General features: G+C 43.7%; 1 protein-coding gene across 1 annotated transcript in view; it reads right to left on the reverse strand.

Annotated features, from left to right (window-relative positions):
- Positions 1-3,588: 3,588 nt before the first annotated feature.
- The window catches only part of LOC144756186 (butyrophilin subfamily 1 member A1-like), a 207,145-nt gene continuing 192,377 nt past the window's right edge, over positions 3,589-18,356 (reverse strand). The window contains exon 8 of the mRNA XM_078645785.1: positions 3,589-7,244. Within this exon, the coding sequence (XP_078501911.1) occupies positions 6,712-7,244 (533 nt within the window). The 3' untranslated portion in view covers positions 3,589-6,711. The remainder of the gene's footprint in view (positions 7,245-18,356) is intronic.

Genomic DNA, 18,356 nt, shown 5'->3' on the forward strand with positions numbered 1-18,356 from the left:
GCCGCTAAGAATCAGAGCGCCCTGCCGAGACCGAACAGCCAATTAGTCGGCTGAAGAGTGGGTCGGGCAGCGAGGCGCAGGGGAAAGGTAGGACAAATTTAAAAGCTTAGCAGTCAAGCAAATGAATGTGAATATTAAAAACGAGTGAGCACAACAAACCAGCTTTGCAATCAAGCCAGTGAGGAAAATGAATGAAATTTAAAAACGAGCAGGCACAACAGACCTCCCGGCTTCCGCCTCAGGAGGGATTCGAGCACAAAGTGGTAACACTCAGTAACTCTCCTCTATATAACCAGCTAAAAATTGCAACACAGCCAACCAGTACCCACACACCAGTATATGCCAATACACCTATCATCTTGCATCCAAACACACAATAATACACAATCACACATTCTTTTATACACTTAAAACATAATTAAGTATTTACTCATACACATCACATTGCAGGCTTACTCAATAAGAGGTGAAAGACCCACTCTCATTTTGCCACACAGCCACAAATGTACACTAACACAGTGATTTAAAATTTGGAATTCCCTCAGTCGATTTTACCAATGTTATTTCAAATGAATATGTGATGTTAGAGATATGAAGCAGGGATTACTGTACAAAATGCGTTATGGTAAGCCTCTGTATCCTAAGTGCACCCGGAATTGTGAATGCAGAACCTGTCTCACATCTATGCCAACATTTGACGGGCACCGAGTACTTCCTTTAACTGCATATAATAGGGGTAGACCGCAAGTCCTCACAGATGAGGCCCTGAGCACCAATGTCGGCATGCAACAGTTAGTTGTGCATAGTACAGAGTGACGACTGTCCAGTCCCTGCAATCCTTTCTTTATGATCGTCTAACAATCACAGTGACCCGCCTTTGATTGTCTGAGTTAGACGAGAGACCAATGGTCTCAAGTTGTACACTGCAAGAGTAGGATGCAGGGCCTGTACAACCCCTCTGGAGCCTGGCCTCTAAAGTCTGTGAAAGTTACACCCAGTGGTGGTGTTAAAAGCACCTCCATAGCACTCATGCCCTGAAAAATGGCATTTTGCTGCAAATGTTTTTTTTTTAGCTGTGTAACCAAACCTGGTTCGTTGAATCTATGCTGGAAAGCTTCACTTGGCCCTGTGGATCCAGACACTAAATCTGAGGATCCTGTGACAAAAAATTTTCTGTTTTAATTTTAAACATAGGGTACAACCCCCATACGCAAACAGAAATCGACAGCATATCACTCTGTATATAAGCATTTGTTTTCACTATAGATATGTACCTATCTTTGTGTATTACTGTGTATACACATGTAAAATAATTATGTTGTTGAGAGAAAAAAAAATAATAATAAATAAATAAAATTAATCTTTGGTCTACATGTACATACTTCCATTGTGCATCTATGTACCTTCATGTACTTGGATCTGTGTGTCCGTTATTTTCCTCCTGAAAAGCATATCCAATGCACTACCCTATTTCTCATTCTGTGCCGCTATCAATATCTTTAATCTACATATACTTACCTCCTTTATGTATCTACATACTTTCAATGTACTTATGGATCTATATATTTATCACTTTCTTCTAATTTAGCATTTCCAATGCACTACCCTTTTTCTCAGCCTATACTTCGCTCAATATATCTTCTAGCCCAACCTTCTGTCTCATCTCAAACTTCTTTCTACTACTCTTTCCAATGCACTACCCTATCTCTCATCCTATACATCCATCAATATATCCTCTACATCCACTCTCTCATTTACCCCACACTCCATATCACTACCATGATCGCCAAAATAACCCTTTCTAGACTCCCTCCTACTCTACCCCTCCTTGCATCATCTGACACCTCTTTGTACTATACCGATCCCCTAAAACAAACCTTTCTAAACTCTTCCCTCTGACTCCTCTTCTCCAAAACTCCTTTTACTCATCCAAAAGCCTCCTCCTACTGCTAAAACCTAGAATAAATCTTCACTCTTTTACCCCTCCACTACCATTTTCAATCAAAATTAACAGACTAACATGTTCACTTCTCAAATTCCATATTCAACTATACTAATTCACCACGAATCCTTTATTGGGTCCAGAGTAGCATCAGGGTTACAAGTGCTATATAAATGCAAACCTTTTTCCTTTCCTACCCCTTCCCAGCCCTTCTCAATCCAAATAACTGACTAACATATCCACCACTACAATTACTCTCACGTTTCACTATTCTAATTCAACATTAATCCTGATGGTTTCCAGAGTAGCGTGCTACTTGCGCTTTAAAACCCCATCAGGGGTAGCAAGCGCTATATAAGTACAAACCTCTTTCTCTCTTCTATCGCCACCTACCCTTCTCTACCCAAATAACTGAATAACATATCCACTACTCAAATTGCTTCATATTTTACTATACTAAGTTGCAACGCTAATCCTTTATAAGTTCCAGAGTGGCATGCTACTCGCCAGAAAAGCACTTCAACACCCATCAGGGGTAACAAGTGCTATATGAATGCAAACCTTTCTTCCCCTTTTATCCCTCAGCTACCCTTCTCACTCCAAATAACTGACTGACTGACTACTTCATATTTCACCATATTCATTCACCACTAATCCTTTATGGGCTTCCTGAATAGCGTGCGCCAACAAGCACTATATAAATACAAACCTTTTTCCTCCTCCCGGAGTAGGGCGAAACTCACCGAAAAAGCGCTTTGACGCCTCGTCAGGGATAGTAAGCGCTATATAAATGCAATTACAATACAATATGGGGCTTGGGGTCAGGGTGTGCTCATCCTGTCTCCTTAGGTGCCGTTTACATTTTTTCCAGAGCCTCAGCAGCCTTAAATCATTTTTCAAAAATGACTGAACTAAACTGAAAGAAAAAACACAACAACCCTTAGTAAAGTCTACCTTTGCGCCACATTTGGTGTAGTTCGGTTCAGCCATTTTCTTCTGCATTGAGAAGTGAATAATCCTATGAGAATTAAAATGAAAAATGGCACTTTTGGTCCCAGCTTGTTAGGCATGCATTAGGCCTAACCACAAATGACCCAATGTGGGTGAACTTTTTTTTGTTAGAAAGTTTCGGGCAGATAGGGTACTAGATTGGTATAAACTTAGAAAATGATACGTTCGAAATGATCAACAGGGGACGGGATCTCAGAGAGTCTCTCTTTCCTAATTTGATTCATGTTTTATCTTGCTCTTTTTTATACATTGAATGTGGCAATGGCATACATGGTTCACAAAACATTATACTGTATGCATTAGCAGATTTTGGACTTTAAAATATTTTTTTGTAGCTGTTTATTTCTTAAATGTATACAGCACATTTCAGCTTATCCATATTTCTTCAGGCTATTTCCACTTAATTAATACAAAAGTCCACATAGCTTCGAAGAATGAGAAACTGGCCACGTGATAGAAAACCCAGTACTTTCACATTTTTAGTAACAAGATCAACATTTTCTGATGAAAAGGTGAATAATGCTGCATCAGGCCCCTGGACGTATGTGGCGATGAAGGACACAATTATGGCAGAGTGTGCAGTCCGAAAAATCAAATTGGGCGATGAAAGGCAAATTATGCACCCCAGTCTGAAATAATATTAGCTATATATTTTAACATTTTAATCACACATTGATGCAACCTGTTTCCATTTTGTTATAACTACGTGGATTACCTAAGAAATAAAAGCTGCACAAATTCAGAAGATCCAATTTTAAGAAAAATAAACAGTTGATCTTTTTGACACTTTTCTTCCTTTCACCCTGAGTTACAAACGGTGTAAAACATGCTGTTGAATTCAACAGAAAACAAATGTACATTTCTTGTCATAAAATCATGTATAGGTAGGTAGTAGATTATAAGGCATGTGCAGCAAATACTTATTTACACAGAACATGTTGCGGCTGCCCAATCATGTTTTCCACTGGCTCGGCCATAATGAAATGAAAATTGCATTTGTAGAGCGCGATGGCTACCCTGATGCGTCCCAGTGCTATAGACGGAACGTGTATATGGAAACAGGTCGAGTGTTATGTTATGTTATGTTAAATTATACTTTTTAAGCGCGCTAACACCCGAGGGTTTCTTGGCGCTGGCTGAAGGGACATGTAGGTGAAAACAGAAAGAGTTATTCAGAAAGAGTGAACAGAAAAGTTTTAAGGAGTTTCCTGAACTGAAAAAGGGAATTGCTGGATTTGATGGTCAGGGGAAGGGAATTCCAGAGTTTAGGGGCAAGAAAAGCAAATCGACGACCTCCAAATTTATTAAGTTTAAATTTGGGGCTAACAACCAAGTGAAGGGAGGCTGCGCGGAGGGATGTGCTGGTTGATACAAAGTGACCAAGGATTTTAGAAGGACAGGAGCAATGAAGGGATTTCAATACCATGCAGCCCATCTTGAAGGCTGCTCTCTCCTTCACTGGCAGCTGATGAAGCTTGCGGAGCAAAAGCTTCGCAGATTGCCACCTAGGGATCTTAAATATGAGGCGGGCTGCCTGGTTTTGTACGACCTGGAGGCGGTGCAAGAGGAATTGCGGAAGTGCATGATAGAGGGAATTAGAAAAGTCGAGGCGCGATATGACAAGGGACATGACGACCTGACACAAAGCCGCATGTGGAAGTAGGTGCCTGATCTTCCGGATTTTTCGGAGTTGGAACATACACGAAGAAATCGTGGCACCCACTTGAGCTTTGAGTGACAATTTGGCGTCGATCGTCACCCCCAAACTCCTAACGGCCTTGAGTGGTGTAGGGGGGGACCCAGGTCGGGGGACCAGAACTGCGGACCCCAATATGCGGCACTGGAGCCAGGGAGGAGTAGCTCAGTCTTTCCAGGGTTAAGTTTTAACTGGTTCAGATTCATCCATTGATGGATATGAGTCATAACGGCGTGGAAGTTGTTAGTTGCCTGAGGAGAATCGAGTGGAAAGACAAGCTGCAGATCATCAGCATAATTGAAGACGGTAACGTCCCAATTATGGAGGGAGTGGATTAAAGGGCGAAGATAAAGATTAAATAATAACGGGGAAAGTGAAGAACCTTGGGGGACACCGCAAGTGATGGGGGATTTTGATGCAGTGAAGGGACCAAGGCGTACAGCTTGTGAGTGTGAAGAATTAGTTAAAAAGGAAAGTTTTTAGAAGTTTGCGAAAAGACAGCAAAGTGGGTTCTGCTCGTAGCAGGAAAGGAAGCGAGTTCTACAACTTGGATGTGTTAAAGGAAAAGGAGCGGCCTCCACATCTCGCTCTTTTGACTTTCGGGACGAGGGCGCGATGGGCTGTAGTTGATCGGAGCTGTCTGGGAGGCTGATAGGGGGAGATCAGTGATTGACAGATATCTGGGCCGGTATTCCAGAGTGTTCTATGAGCAGTGCACAGGGCCTTGAACTGAATTGACAGGGAACCAGTGGAGATTTTTCAATCCAGGTTTGGAGGAGAGTCGGTGTGGAATTTGAAGAAGGGTACTGGCAGCACAGTTTTGGATAATCTGGAGTTTGTGGACAGTGGATTGAGGGGCCCCCAGATATAAGGATTTCCCGTAGTCTAAGTGGGACTTGATGAGGCCCTGGACCATAATTTGTCTCGCTTGGAATGGGAGCAGGGGAAGGATTTTGCGTAATAGTCTGAGTAGGCCATAACAGGAGGCGGATAGCATCACTGCTTGGTGGTTGAAGTTGAGCGATTGGTCCAGCCAAATGCCCAGACTTTTTATTTTACTTTTTGGGGGTGGGGAGGTGGGGGAGGGTCCGAGGCAGGTGGGCCACAATAGGTTGGAGTTGAGTGGGGAGGGGGGGGGGGAGTCTCCCAGAAACATCAGCTCTGTTTTTTCTCTGTTTAGTTTTAGGATAATAAGGTATCTTTCATTCAAAAGACGGTAATTGCATTTACATTTGTAGTTATTATGCACAGATTTAAGAGTTTGGCATCACAGCTTCAGATCACTAACCTCTGGGGAGGACGGTGGAGTGTTAGGAACTCTGAGTGGATGTGGGTGGGTAAGGCACGGAGTCTGACCAGAATCATAAAGCAGCAGTTGAGCTAGAATTTGGCTTACAGTAAGGGAGTGTTAGCTACCAAGATGGGAGTTGAATGTATTGAAAAGGGAAGTATAAGGACACTTGCCGTAAAACCTGCCAGAGTTGCAGAATTCCAGGTGTACTTCTGGAAAATCTATACCCATATATTTTGCCAGATAAAATGCAGGCACAAGTGCAAATGCTCTAGCTATGCTTTTTCATGGTAAAACTAATTCTCTCTAAATTAACCGGTTTCACTCATAATGGATTTACTCCTGTCCTGGGCAGGAGTAAAAAACACACTGACATTTTTCAGGTTGGGTTGAGGTTGTAGCTAAGTTGCCGATAAACCACAAATGTGCGAGTCTTCGGATGTTCCTAAACGCAAAGGGCATTACCAACCAATAACACTCACTGCCCTCCCCTGCTCCCAGATGTACTCACATGAAAAACATTTTGTAACCAAATCTATTTCAAAGGGTAAAATCAACTTTTACGAATTAGAAAAAAGGGTTTGTACATATAAATAATCCATGTGTAATTCATATCTGTATACACAAATAGCTTCTAGGCTCAAATCCCTGGTGCAGGTCAAACTTTTACAGCTTTTGATTGGTTTGACGTCAATAAGGAGTAGAGCCGTGGAAATCAAACATATATTAGATTCCGAATCCATGAAAACATATGGGAAGGTGCCACCTTTATCAGTCCCATTCTGCCACTGAGCAGATCATCAAAGCTCCACTGTTTTTGCCTTTACTGTAGTCACCTGGATTTAGGAAAGGCTTGACCGTCTTGGTGAACTTGCTAGAGAGAGTACACAGCTTAGATCTGCTTTCAACACAGTAGAATGAGACTGTCTCACCTGTGTAATCAACAAAGACCCCCACCTTGTTCATATTTGCACCCACCGTGAGTTGGGCATTTTTCTCCAGAGAGATGCTTTTATATTTATCATTATATAAAGACAGTCCCCAGCGTCTTGTACTAATTATGCCATTTTCATCTTCCTCAAGAACCCCCAAACTCCAACCCGTCTTGGTGTTCACGTCTACCTCCCAGTAGTGTTTTCCACTTGTGAATCCCTCACTTCCTAACACAATCATATTTGTGTCAAAATTCTCTGGGTTGTTGGGTGGTGCTTGCTCTTCGTCACCAGGACGAGGACTCACTCTCTTAAGGTCTTCATACACAGTAAAGCGGTCCGAGGCAGTGTTGAGATCCAAAGTGACATCATCTGGAGAAAGAGAGAGCATTAGGAGTTCAAACCAGAGGTGAACTAGCTTTTTTCAATATCCGTAAAAGAGAAAACACTGCTAAATTAACTTACAATAGACATGAAGGCATCTCTGACCCTCCACTGCAAGTACAGTAGGGTGGTGCAGGCAAAACATATCTCATAGAAGTGGGCATGGATACCCAGGAGTAACTTTATAAACTAAGACAATTGGTAGTCGATTACAAAGTAATAGGTGCAAAGCTTTGTGAAGAGGAATTTAATTTAGGCAACTACAAGTAGCAAAGTAGAAATTGATCAGACAGGTTGGTATGGACTGATACATTTGTAGTGTGCTTTTTATGGGAACCCATATTTTTCACCGACTGCCTGCAAATGATGTGAAGAAAAAACATTAGAACACGAGACTCAATAATATACATTTTTCAAAGATGTGTGCTGCATCTGATTTATTCCACAGCTTGTCATCTGCTCATTCGGACAGCAGGCACTCACAAAAAAAGAGTTAAATAGTTACGACATGCAGAAACTACTGTCATGCAACGAGTTCTCCAACGAAGAGAGGGCAAAATCTTGTAGATACTGTGAGGCTTTTCCCGTATGAGTTCTATATATCATAGAGTAACCTGGGCTTTTTGCAGCTTGTACACATAATTTTGATTACACTTTTTATATAGTCTTCAATGGAGTTTACTACTTAGGCCAATAATCGTTTTCTATGTAAGATGTTCATTACAACCTTTGTCCCTAAAAATCATTATTTTGCCTGCCTTGTTAAACAGGGTTGGTATCTGACAAGAGATAGTCCCCTTCAATCAGATGTTTGGATTGGTGGATCCAAGAGTGAGGCAAGTCATAATGTGATGCGAGTTGGAAAAACAGAAGTGCCTAACTATAGCCTATGTGCAATTGCATAAGTGCTTGACTTGAGATCTAAAGGTATTCAATGTTTGTGTTTTCTCAAGAGGTTTAGTCAGATGTTGCTGGATTCACTGACTTTGATAGTAGATATGCTTAGTGATAAATGAGATTTGGCAAGGGGAAGCGTAAGAAATTGGGTCATTAGTTGAGAAGGGTGAGAGCCCCACTCAAATAATAAACACATTCCTTTCCAAGGTGAATCACAAAAGGTCCTAAATAAACCTGTGCTTAATCCTTTGGTAGTTTGGCCAAAATGGTCAGCCTTAACTCACAAGCAATGTGTAAAGTATTTATGCTTCACTCGAACAGTAATAAACTGTAAACACAACACAAGAAAAATCCCACACCAATTTAGACAAATAATCAAAGAAATAATAATTTAAAGCTACAACAACAAAAATTGAATCAGTGGAAACAAAGACATGCAATTTTAAAGATTTTAATGAAAATAGTGCCAAAAAGCACAAAGTGACAACAGTGGTTATCTGATTATACTGGACCAGGAGAAAGTCACAACTTCAAGCCGACCGCAGTGGATAGTTGGCCAGGCACAGGGACTAAGGGGCATATTATCAAACACGGCGATAAAATTATCACTGCTTTAGCAGCAGAAAATTGCAGCTAAAGCGGCAATAATGGGCTTATCGCCGCTTTAGCGGTCGTTTTCTGCCGCTAAAGTGGCAATAATTTTAACGCCCGTCCTTGACAATATGCCCCTAAATTAGGCCCACTGAACTAGAGTAGTGTAAATCCTTGTTACATAGCAATGTGGAGTCCCGTGTCGAGGATGCGCAGCAGAGCCGATACGAGGTCCTGGGTGGAGATGCACTGCACAGCAGCAATTACGGGGAGCTGAGCACCTGCGATGCGCAGTCCTGCATCAATATCGATGCTGTAGATGAGGGGCTTGTGATGCAAAGTCCTGCATTGGGGATGCATCACACAGCAGTCCCAATGCAGAATTTTGCAAATTGATATGCCGTGCTGCATCAGTTCTGCTGGGACCACAGATGAACTGGCAAAGCATCTTCATGCCCACGTCCAAGGGTCCAGGACTTAGATGGCACAACTTTGGAGGGCAGGACTCACAGAGTCCTGGTGCTGGGTACAAGGCTGTCAAAGACTGTTCTGTCCCTGATGCTCTGATCAGAAGGCCAGCCAACTAGCACTTGGAGTCATTCTGGTGGCCCTGGGTTCAAGATACAGGTCCAGCTCTTCTTTCTCAGGCAGGAGGTCAGCAAAGCATGACAGCAGAGTGGCAGTCTTTCTTGCAGCAAAGCAGTCATTCTTCTGGGTCTTCCAGGGGTCAGGATGTGTACTGAAATGTGGGTTCTGAGGATGCAATATTTATGTCTGATGTACACTTTGATGTAGTCATTTCTAAAGAATTCTCTTTTAAGTCCTTGAAGTTTACTACCTCCCCTGGCCTGTCTCCAAGTTGGCTGCAGTAACAATGCAGTGGTGAAAAGTGATTTGTGTGAAGGCAGGGCACAGCCTATTCAGTTGCAAGAGGGGCTGTGCCCTGCGCCGCCACTCCATCCTGCAAATTGATGGCAAATCCAGGCACACCTAATCCATCTATTGTGTAGCTATGTGGGTGGATTAAACAAAGTCCAAATGTCAATTGGATACAGTCATGTTACCCAGTAACAGGCTGCAGACACCAAACAGTTAGGGCAGTAAAATCTCAACTTTCTAAAAGTGGAATTTTCAAAATTATAATTAAAAAAATGACTTTACCATTAAAGAGGATTTTTAATTACAATTTCTCAGACACCAAAATGACATTCCTATCTGCTCCCAATTGAACGTTATTACTTCTTAAATGTAATTAGTTAACACAATGTTATCCTATGGGAGAGGTAGGCCTCACAGTAGTGGAAAAAGAATTTAAGAGTTTTTCACTACCCGGATAAAACTTAAACGTACAAGTCCAACTTTTAAAATCTCTTGTACCCTGTCCTGTGTGCTGTATAGGGTCTATCCAAGGGGTGGCATCGGTGTATTAAAAAGGAAGGATTGGGTCTGCCATAAGGTTTATCTTGCCAGGTCGAAATGGCAGCTTAAACTGCCCAAACAAACTGCAATGGCAGGCCTTAGACATGTTTAATGGCTACTTAAGTGGGCGATGCAATAACTGCTGCAGGGCCACTGGTAGTATTTAATTTACAGGACCTCGGTATAAGTTGTTCCACTTTACTAGGTACTTACAAGTAAATGAAATGAGGCAATCGGGTGTAAGACGATTTTCACCATGTTTAAAGGAGAGAGCACAAGCATCAAGCACTGGTTAGCAATGGTAAAATGCAGAGTCCTAAAAAGCCAACAAAAACGGGTTCAGAAAACAGGTGGGTGAAGTTTGGGGATGACCCTGCTAAAAGGGCCGAGTCCAACACAGTGCGACATTAGAAGTTTTTAAAGAATACTATGGATTATGTTAATTACTATGTAAGCATCTGTTCTAGGAATGTATAGTTGTAGATTCACAATCTTTGCCTACTCCTGCCATCTAGTGTTGGGTCCGGATGTTTGCAAATTCTTTTTCTTCTAAGAAGTCTTTTCCAGTCACAAGGTAAGGGGACTCCTCCTTTCAGTGATAATGCGCATGGGCATTGACTCCACTGTTAGATTGCTTTCCCGCAAGAGGGTGAGAATGGAGTAAATAAGTGTAGTATAGAGATAACCATGCGTGTATAATATGAATAATAATATAACTGCCACAACCCTAACTGTCCGGGGAGGAAGGAGGGCGCATGTGAATCTACAGCTCTACATGCCAAGAACAGATGCCTACAAGGTAAGTAACATAATCTGTTTGAGGCATGTGTGCTGTAGATACACATGCTTTGCAAAGACGGTATAGCAGTACTCTCCCAAAGCGATGGCTAACCAGTATGCATTGCAGTTGTTTGAAAAAGTGTTCTTAGGGCTGCATGTCATACATTAGCTTGTTGACGTGCTAATACATCCACACGATAGTGTTTAGTAAATGTGTCTGGTGTAGATCATGTAACTGCTTTACAAATGTCAGCTAAAGGAATGTTACCTAAAAAGGCCATGGATGCTCCTATTTTACGTGTAGAATGTGCTCTAAGAGGTATAGACAAAAGCATTTTGGCTTTGATATAACATGTTTGAATACATAGAACAATCCGTCTACAAATACCAGATTTAGAGATAGGTTTCCCTTTATTAGGGGGAGCAAAGGCAACACAAAGTTGTTTTGCGAAAACAAAAATTCTTCTATCAATATAATACAATGAAGCTCTTTTGACATCCAATGTCTCTTTCTGCTACAGAATCAGGTTGAGGAAAGAACACAGGTAACTCAACCGGTGGGTTAATATGAAAGGCAGAAACTAGTTTTTAAAGGAACTTTGGCTTAGGGTGAATAACTACTTTGTCTCGATGGAGTTAAAAACATGGTTTTTATAGGGCTAATGCCTGAATCTAACTAATATGACTCAGTGAAGTGATAGCAATCAAGAAAGCAACCTTCCAAGAAAGTAATTGCAGTGGGCAATTGTGTAGCGGTTCAAAAGGTGACCCATATTTCTTGTTAGAACAATATTAAGGTTACGTGCAGCTGCAGGTGGAATTAGTAGTGATAGCACTCTTTCAAGGCCTTACAAAAAGGCTTTAACTACTGGCACCTTGAAGCAAGACAAGTGTTGTCTGTTTTGAGGATATGCAGCTACTGTTGCAAGGTATAGTCTTATAGGTGTGTATGCAAGGCCTGCTCTTTGTAGATGCAACAGATAACAAATAATTTGTTGTATAAAAGCCTCCTCTGGTTTCATTGTTAGGTTATTACACTACATAACAAACCTTTCCCACTTTGCAGCGTAGCATTCTTTAGATGTAGGTTTTCATACTTCTTTAAGAATTGACATGCAATCTGATGATAGATTTAGGTATCCAAACTCTATGACTTCAGGAGCCAAATTGCTAGGTTAAGTTGCTTGGGATTTGGAAGTCTGATTTTTTCCATGGTTCTGAGAGAAAAGGTTTGATGTGAGGTAAAGCTTTAGGTGTGGAACTACTGTAAGTTCTAGAAGTGTGCTGAACCATCGTTGATGAGCTCATATGGAAGCTATCAAAATGAGGGTGAGAAATGATTGCCTGAGCTTACGAACCAGAAATTAAAGAAGAGAGAGAGACGGAAAAGCATAAGCAAATATCCCTGAGGAGTTCATCCATAGGGCACTGCCTTTTGATAGCAGGTCTGGGAACCTAGAGGAAAAGTTTGGGCATTTTGAGTTCTGAGCTGTTGCAAACAGATCAATTTAACACCCGTTTGTGGAAGTATGGGAGGAGGACTTGGGGGAGGAGTTCCCACTCGGAGACTTGTTGCTGCATCCTGCTGAGGAGGTTGGATTGACGTTGGTGCAAACACCCTCGCCCCGCTCAAGTCACCCTTTAACAGCCACACCAGCAAGAAAGCCACCTGGTTCACTGAAGACCTCCAGGCCTCCAAACGAACATGCCGAAAATTGGAGAAGAACTGGCTCCGTGAACTATCACCGGACAGCTACACAGCCCACAAGAACGCCACCCGCAGACACCATCAACTCATCAGAGCCGCCAAGAGGGCCTCCTTCAAGGACCGCCTAGATAACAACGCACACAACAGCAAGGAGCTCTTCAACATCGTGAAGGAACTCTCAAACACCAACAACATCCCGCCTTCGCAAGACCTGTGCGACTCACTGGCCACCTTCTTCCACCGCAAGATCGCCGACATCTACGACAGCTTCAGCTCCACGACCACCCTGACAACCACCACCCCCACAACCACCAACCGCCTGCTATCCTGGACCAGCATCAACGACGAGGACAACAGCAAGATCATGAACACCATTCACTCCGGATCACCATTAGACACATGCCCTCACCACATCTTCAACAAAGCCAGCACAGCCATCGCACCCCATCTCCGGAGAGTAATCAACATCTACTTCGAGACAGCAACCTTCCCGGAGAGCTGGAAGCACGCCGAGATCAACGCCTTACTCAAAAAACCTAAGGCGGACCCCAAGGACCTCAAGAACTTCTGACCCATCTCCCTGCTTCCGTTACCGGCGAAGGTCACCAAGAAAATCGTCAACAAACAACTGACCCACTACCTCGAGGAGAACAACATGACATCAGGACCCTGTTTGACAACGGAGAAACAGCTGCCCTCATCCTCCTGGATCTGTCAGCCACCTTCAACACGGTCTGCCACAACACACTGTGAACACGCTTACACAACGCGGGAATCCAAGAGAAGGGCCTGGACTGACCACATCGTTCCTCTCTCTGGCAGAACCCAGAGCGTCCGCCTCCCCCCTTCCGCTCCAAGGCCACCGACAACATTTGCGCCGTATCCCAGGGCTCTTCCCTCAGCTTAACGCTATTCAACATCTACATGGGACCCCTCGCCCACGTCTCCCTGAGCACGACCTCAACATCACGGGGAACATCCTTTTCAACGCAACTTTTACCACGCAGTGCCTTTACGACGCAACTATTACAACGCATGTCATTACAACGCATAGCACTGGGGGGCGCTCTAGGATAGGGAATAGATTTAATTTACTATTCAACACCTTCCCTACTATCCACGGGGACTGGAGTTATAATAGTAAATTAAACTATTCACTATCCAGCACCCCTTAACACTATGCGTTGTAACAGCATGCGTTGTAAAAACTGCGATGTAAAGGCATGCGTGGTAAAAGCATGCGTTGTAATGTCATACATCCCCTATGCCGACGACCCCCAGTTGATCATCTCCCTCACTAAAAACCCTCACACCGCCAAAACCAACCTCCACCAAGGAAAGAAGGACGTCGCTGAATGGATGAAGAACAGCCGACTGAAGCTGAACTCAGACAAGACGGTGGTCCTCATCCTCGGCCCCACCCCCTCAGCCTGGGAAGACTTCTGGTGGCCGACAACACTGGGAACAGCACTGACACCGACTGACCACGCACGCAACCTAGGGGTCATCCTCGACGCCACCCTCTCCATGACTATGCAGGTCGACGCCGTCTCCTCATCCTGCCTCAACACCCTCCGAATGCTCCGCAGGATCTTCAAGTGGATCCCCATCGAAACGAGAAAAACAGTCACCCAGGCCCTCGTCACCAGCAGGCTGGACTACGGAAACGCATCTACGCAGGAACGTCGGCCAAGCTCCTGAGACAGCTGCAACGCATCCAGAACACCTCGGCACGCCTTGTCCTCGACAACCCCCGCCGCAGCCACATCATCCCCCACCTGAGAGACCTACACTGGCTCCCCGTCAAGAAGAGGGTAACCTTCAAGCTCCTCCTCCATGCACACAAAGCTCTCCACAACACCGGCCCAGCATACCTCAACAGACGACTCAGCTTCTATACCCCATACCCGCCAGCCTCGCCCAAGCCACAGTCCCTCGCATCCGAAGAACGACCGCCGGCGGCAGATCCTTCTCCCACCTCGCCACCAAGACCTGGAACACCCTCCCCACCAACCTACGGCAGACCCAAGAACTACTGGCCTTCAGAAGACTCAAGACCTGGCTCTTCGATCAGTAGCAGCACCCCTTACCCCCCCGCGCTTTGAGACCCTAACTGGTATGTAGTGCGCTTTATAAGTGTCTGGATTGATTGATTGATTGGCAAATTAGTTGTCCGTCCCTGGACAACTAATGTTCTGCTCGCAGTTGGATTTTGTGATGTATTGCCCAATGCCGAATGGTCTGAGAGGCGAGATAACTTTAGAGAGTGTGTGTCCCTCTGTTTTTGTATATAGTACATAGTTGTCATATTGTCCGTCCGGAGTAGGACAAGTTTCCGCATCAGGTGAGGCAGAATGCTTTTAGTGCTAGGTTAGCAGCTAGATGTTCAAGGTAGTTAATGTGGAGACTCTTGTGTTTGGTGTCACATAGACCCTGATGTTAGATGTTGTAGATGGGCACCCCACCATGTAAGGGATGCGTCCGCTGTGAGCACGATCTGTGGAATAGAGTCGATAAAACACTGCCTTTTTTATAAACTTTGTGTGTTCCGTCACTGCAGAGAGCGATTGGTGCGGCTGTCTTCTAACACTAGATCTTTTAATTGACCCAGTGATTGATTCCATTGATGTGCTAAGCATTCCTGTAGAGGGCACATGTTTTTGATCTTGCATGAGGTACTATGGCAATTCATGATGCCATCATACCTAAAAGTTGCATGACATTTCTCACTGTTAGATAATGATTGCTTTGGGATTGTAGTAGCAGTGTTTGCAAATTGTGAATCCTGGTTGAATTGGGATAGGCTAAACCTGCTTGAGTGTTGAGCATGGCTCCTAGAAAAGGTTGCAGTTGCACGGGTTGGAGATGGGATTTTTGTGCACTGACTGTAAATCCCAATTGATGAAGAAGATTTATTGTAATTTGAGTGTACTGTAAACACTTGAGATGTGTGTTGGCTTTGATGAGCCAATCGCCTAGATCTGGGAAGACATTCATTTGTTGTCTTCTTAGAAGGGCTGCTATTACTGCTAGACATTTGGTAAACACTCTGGGTGCAGTAGTTAATCCAAATGGGAGTACTTTGAATTGATAGTGCTACCACAAATTTGAGGACTTAGCGACATGCTGGGTGAATAGGGATGTGAAAGTATGGGCCCTTTAAGTCTAGTGTTGACAAAGTCGTCCTGCTGTAATAGGGGAAGCACCTGTTGAAGTGTGACCATATGGAAGTGTTGTGATAGTATGTATAAGTTTAGAGGTCGAAGATCTAAGATTGGTCATAGAGCACTGTCCTTTTTTGGGATTAGGAAGTAAAGTGAGCAAACCCTTGTCCCTTGGTGTTGTATTTTAACTGGTTCTATAGCTCCCTTTATTAGAAGTGCTTGTACTTCCTGTTTGAGCAGTTGTTGGTGCTCTAGAGAGAGTTTGTGAGTATGAGGTGGAATATTGGGAGGATTGCTGGTGAGCTCTAGGCAATAATCATGTTGGATACTGTCCAACACCAATTTGTCTGATGTTATTGATTGCCAAATCGGAAGAAATTGATGCAGTCTTCCCCCGGCAGGTGTATGATGATCGATGGGATTTGTTGTGAAGTCACTGCTTGTTGGGAGAGAGAGAGGTGCCTTTTGGTGTCTCTCTCTGCCTTTAAATGAGCCTCCCCTATGAAATAAGCGGCGAAAGGAGCCTCTGTTAGGGGTGACTGTAGTGCTCCCATGGATTTTGCCACTTCAGAGTCTTTTTCAATTTTTCAAGTGCTTCATCCAGTTTTGGGCCAAAAAGATATTCCTTGTCAAATGGAGCATTAATTATTGTTTGCTGTACTTCTGGCTTAAACCCAAAGATTCATAACTATTTGTGTCTTCTGAGGAGAATACTGGTGTTAACTCTTCTGGCTGCAATATCAGCAGCATCTAATGCACACCTAATAGAAGAATTGGAAATTAGTTTCCCCACCTGCACTAGCTCCTGCCCTCTATTTCTATTCTCCTCTGGGGGATATTGGAATAAGTCTTCCATTTCGTCCCTGTTGTAGCCAGCCAAAAGACATTGAGTATTAGCTATGCACCAATGGTTGGCTGATTGTGCAGCCACTCTTTTGCCCGAGGCATCTATCAACTTGAACTCCTTGTCGGGCAGTGGCGCATCACCTGAAGTATGTGAATTTGCTCTTTTATGAGCATTGGACACAAGTAAGAAATCTAAATAAGCTGTCCCTTAAAAAAAAAATTGGGTCAGATGGCGGGGGTTTATATATTTTTTTTATCAACCATGGGTTTTATTAGGCGTGCCCTCAATGGATCTTTAAAAGTGTCTTTAGCATGCCTCGCCATACCTTTCAACACAGGTAACAACTATGTTGTCTAATGTGTGTTCCCTAATGTTTCGATTAAGAAATCTTTTTACAAAGATGCCTTGTGTAACGTGACTCCATGGTATGTGGCTGCACTGGCAATTAAGTCCTGATATGAAGTGTTGTCATCAGGAGGGGAAGATTTAGCAGGGTATAGATCTGGGTCAGTGTCTGTAGGCGGTTCTATATTATAATCATTTCATGTGTCTGTTGGTAGCGGTTGTCCATACGTGCCATCCCCAGCTCCTCCATCAGGATCTGCACAACAAGAGCCCTGGTGTGTGATGTCTAGAGGGTCTGATGGTGGTATAATAGGTACTGGTGAAGATGGTGGCGCAGTATGAGGAATGGGGTGAAGAGGTCTAGTAGCCATGTGCTTCTTGTTAAGAGGGATTTTATACCCATGTCCATTTTGCTTTTGGAGGATGGTACCACTGGCTTAGCTGTAATATGTCCAGTGTCTGGATATATATAGATTTTCTTTGTTTTGGATCCAGCTTTTGTTGCATTTGATGTTTTCAGTATTTACTACAGAGGTTTTTGAGAAGCATTTTTCCGTTTCGGCGCTGAGCTGGATTTGTCCCTTTTGTCTTTCAAAACCAATCTTTTAGGTGACAAAGGTTTGGTATCTTGACTCGAGCCGGAAGGCTTGATGTTCGCTTTTGGTATCGAACCGGAGGGCAGGGTGTTGGAAGCAGAATATCGGTGCCTACCATGGCCGAATGACAGTGGTGGCCGAAAGTCTTATGTTTAGTGGAAGCGGGTTTTGTGGGCAAAGGGGCTTTGGTACTCACGGCACCATGACTGCCTGGAAAATCATGGGACTCCAGTTTTATCTCCAGCTCAGAGTCAGAGTTTGAGTCTTGGATGGAGAAGTCCTCATCTTCTTCCGCAATGGATGCTTCCATCTCTGCCAGTTCGATATCTTCTCCAAAGATATCAAGGGGTGTCTTCGAATCTTTAACGCTGCATTTCCTTCCGTCGAGCCAGACAGTCTCAGAGGGTCTTTTTCAAGCAAAATGACGAAGGCTGGCGTCACAGTCTTTTTCCTTGTGCTAAGGAGACAGGCACAGGTTACAGACTTTGTGAAGATTGGTGTGCGGATATTTGGAGTATTACCAAGGGCAGAATTGAAATGGAGTCCGTTCCATTGATAGATTACTCAGTGATGTTTGTTTGAGTAGAAGTGAATAAATGGGCCAGGCCAGAAGGCCTTGGTAGGAGTTTTCTCAATCCAACTAGGAAATGTTTTCGACAGGCAGCGGATGGGAAACACGTTTGAAACAATACCGAGGCGGGTATAGTGAGTTGCGAACAGAAGGGATCACAACGAAAGGTCTTGAACCAGAGC

Source organism: Lissotriton helveticus, chromosome 5_1, assembly GCF_964261635.1.
Source record: "Lissotriton helveticus chromosome 5_1, aLisHel1.1, whole genome shotgun sequence".
NCBI classification, from domain to species: Eukaryota; Metazoa; Chordata; class Amphibia; order Caudata; family Salamandridae; genus Lissotriton; species Lissotriton helveticus.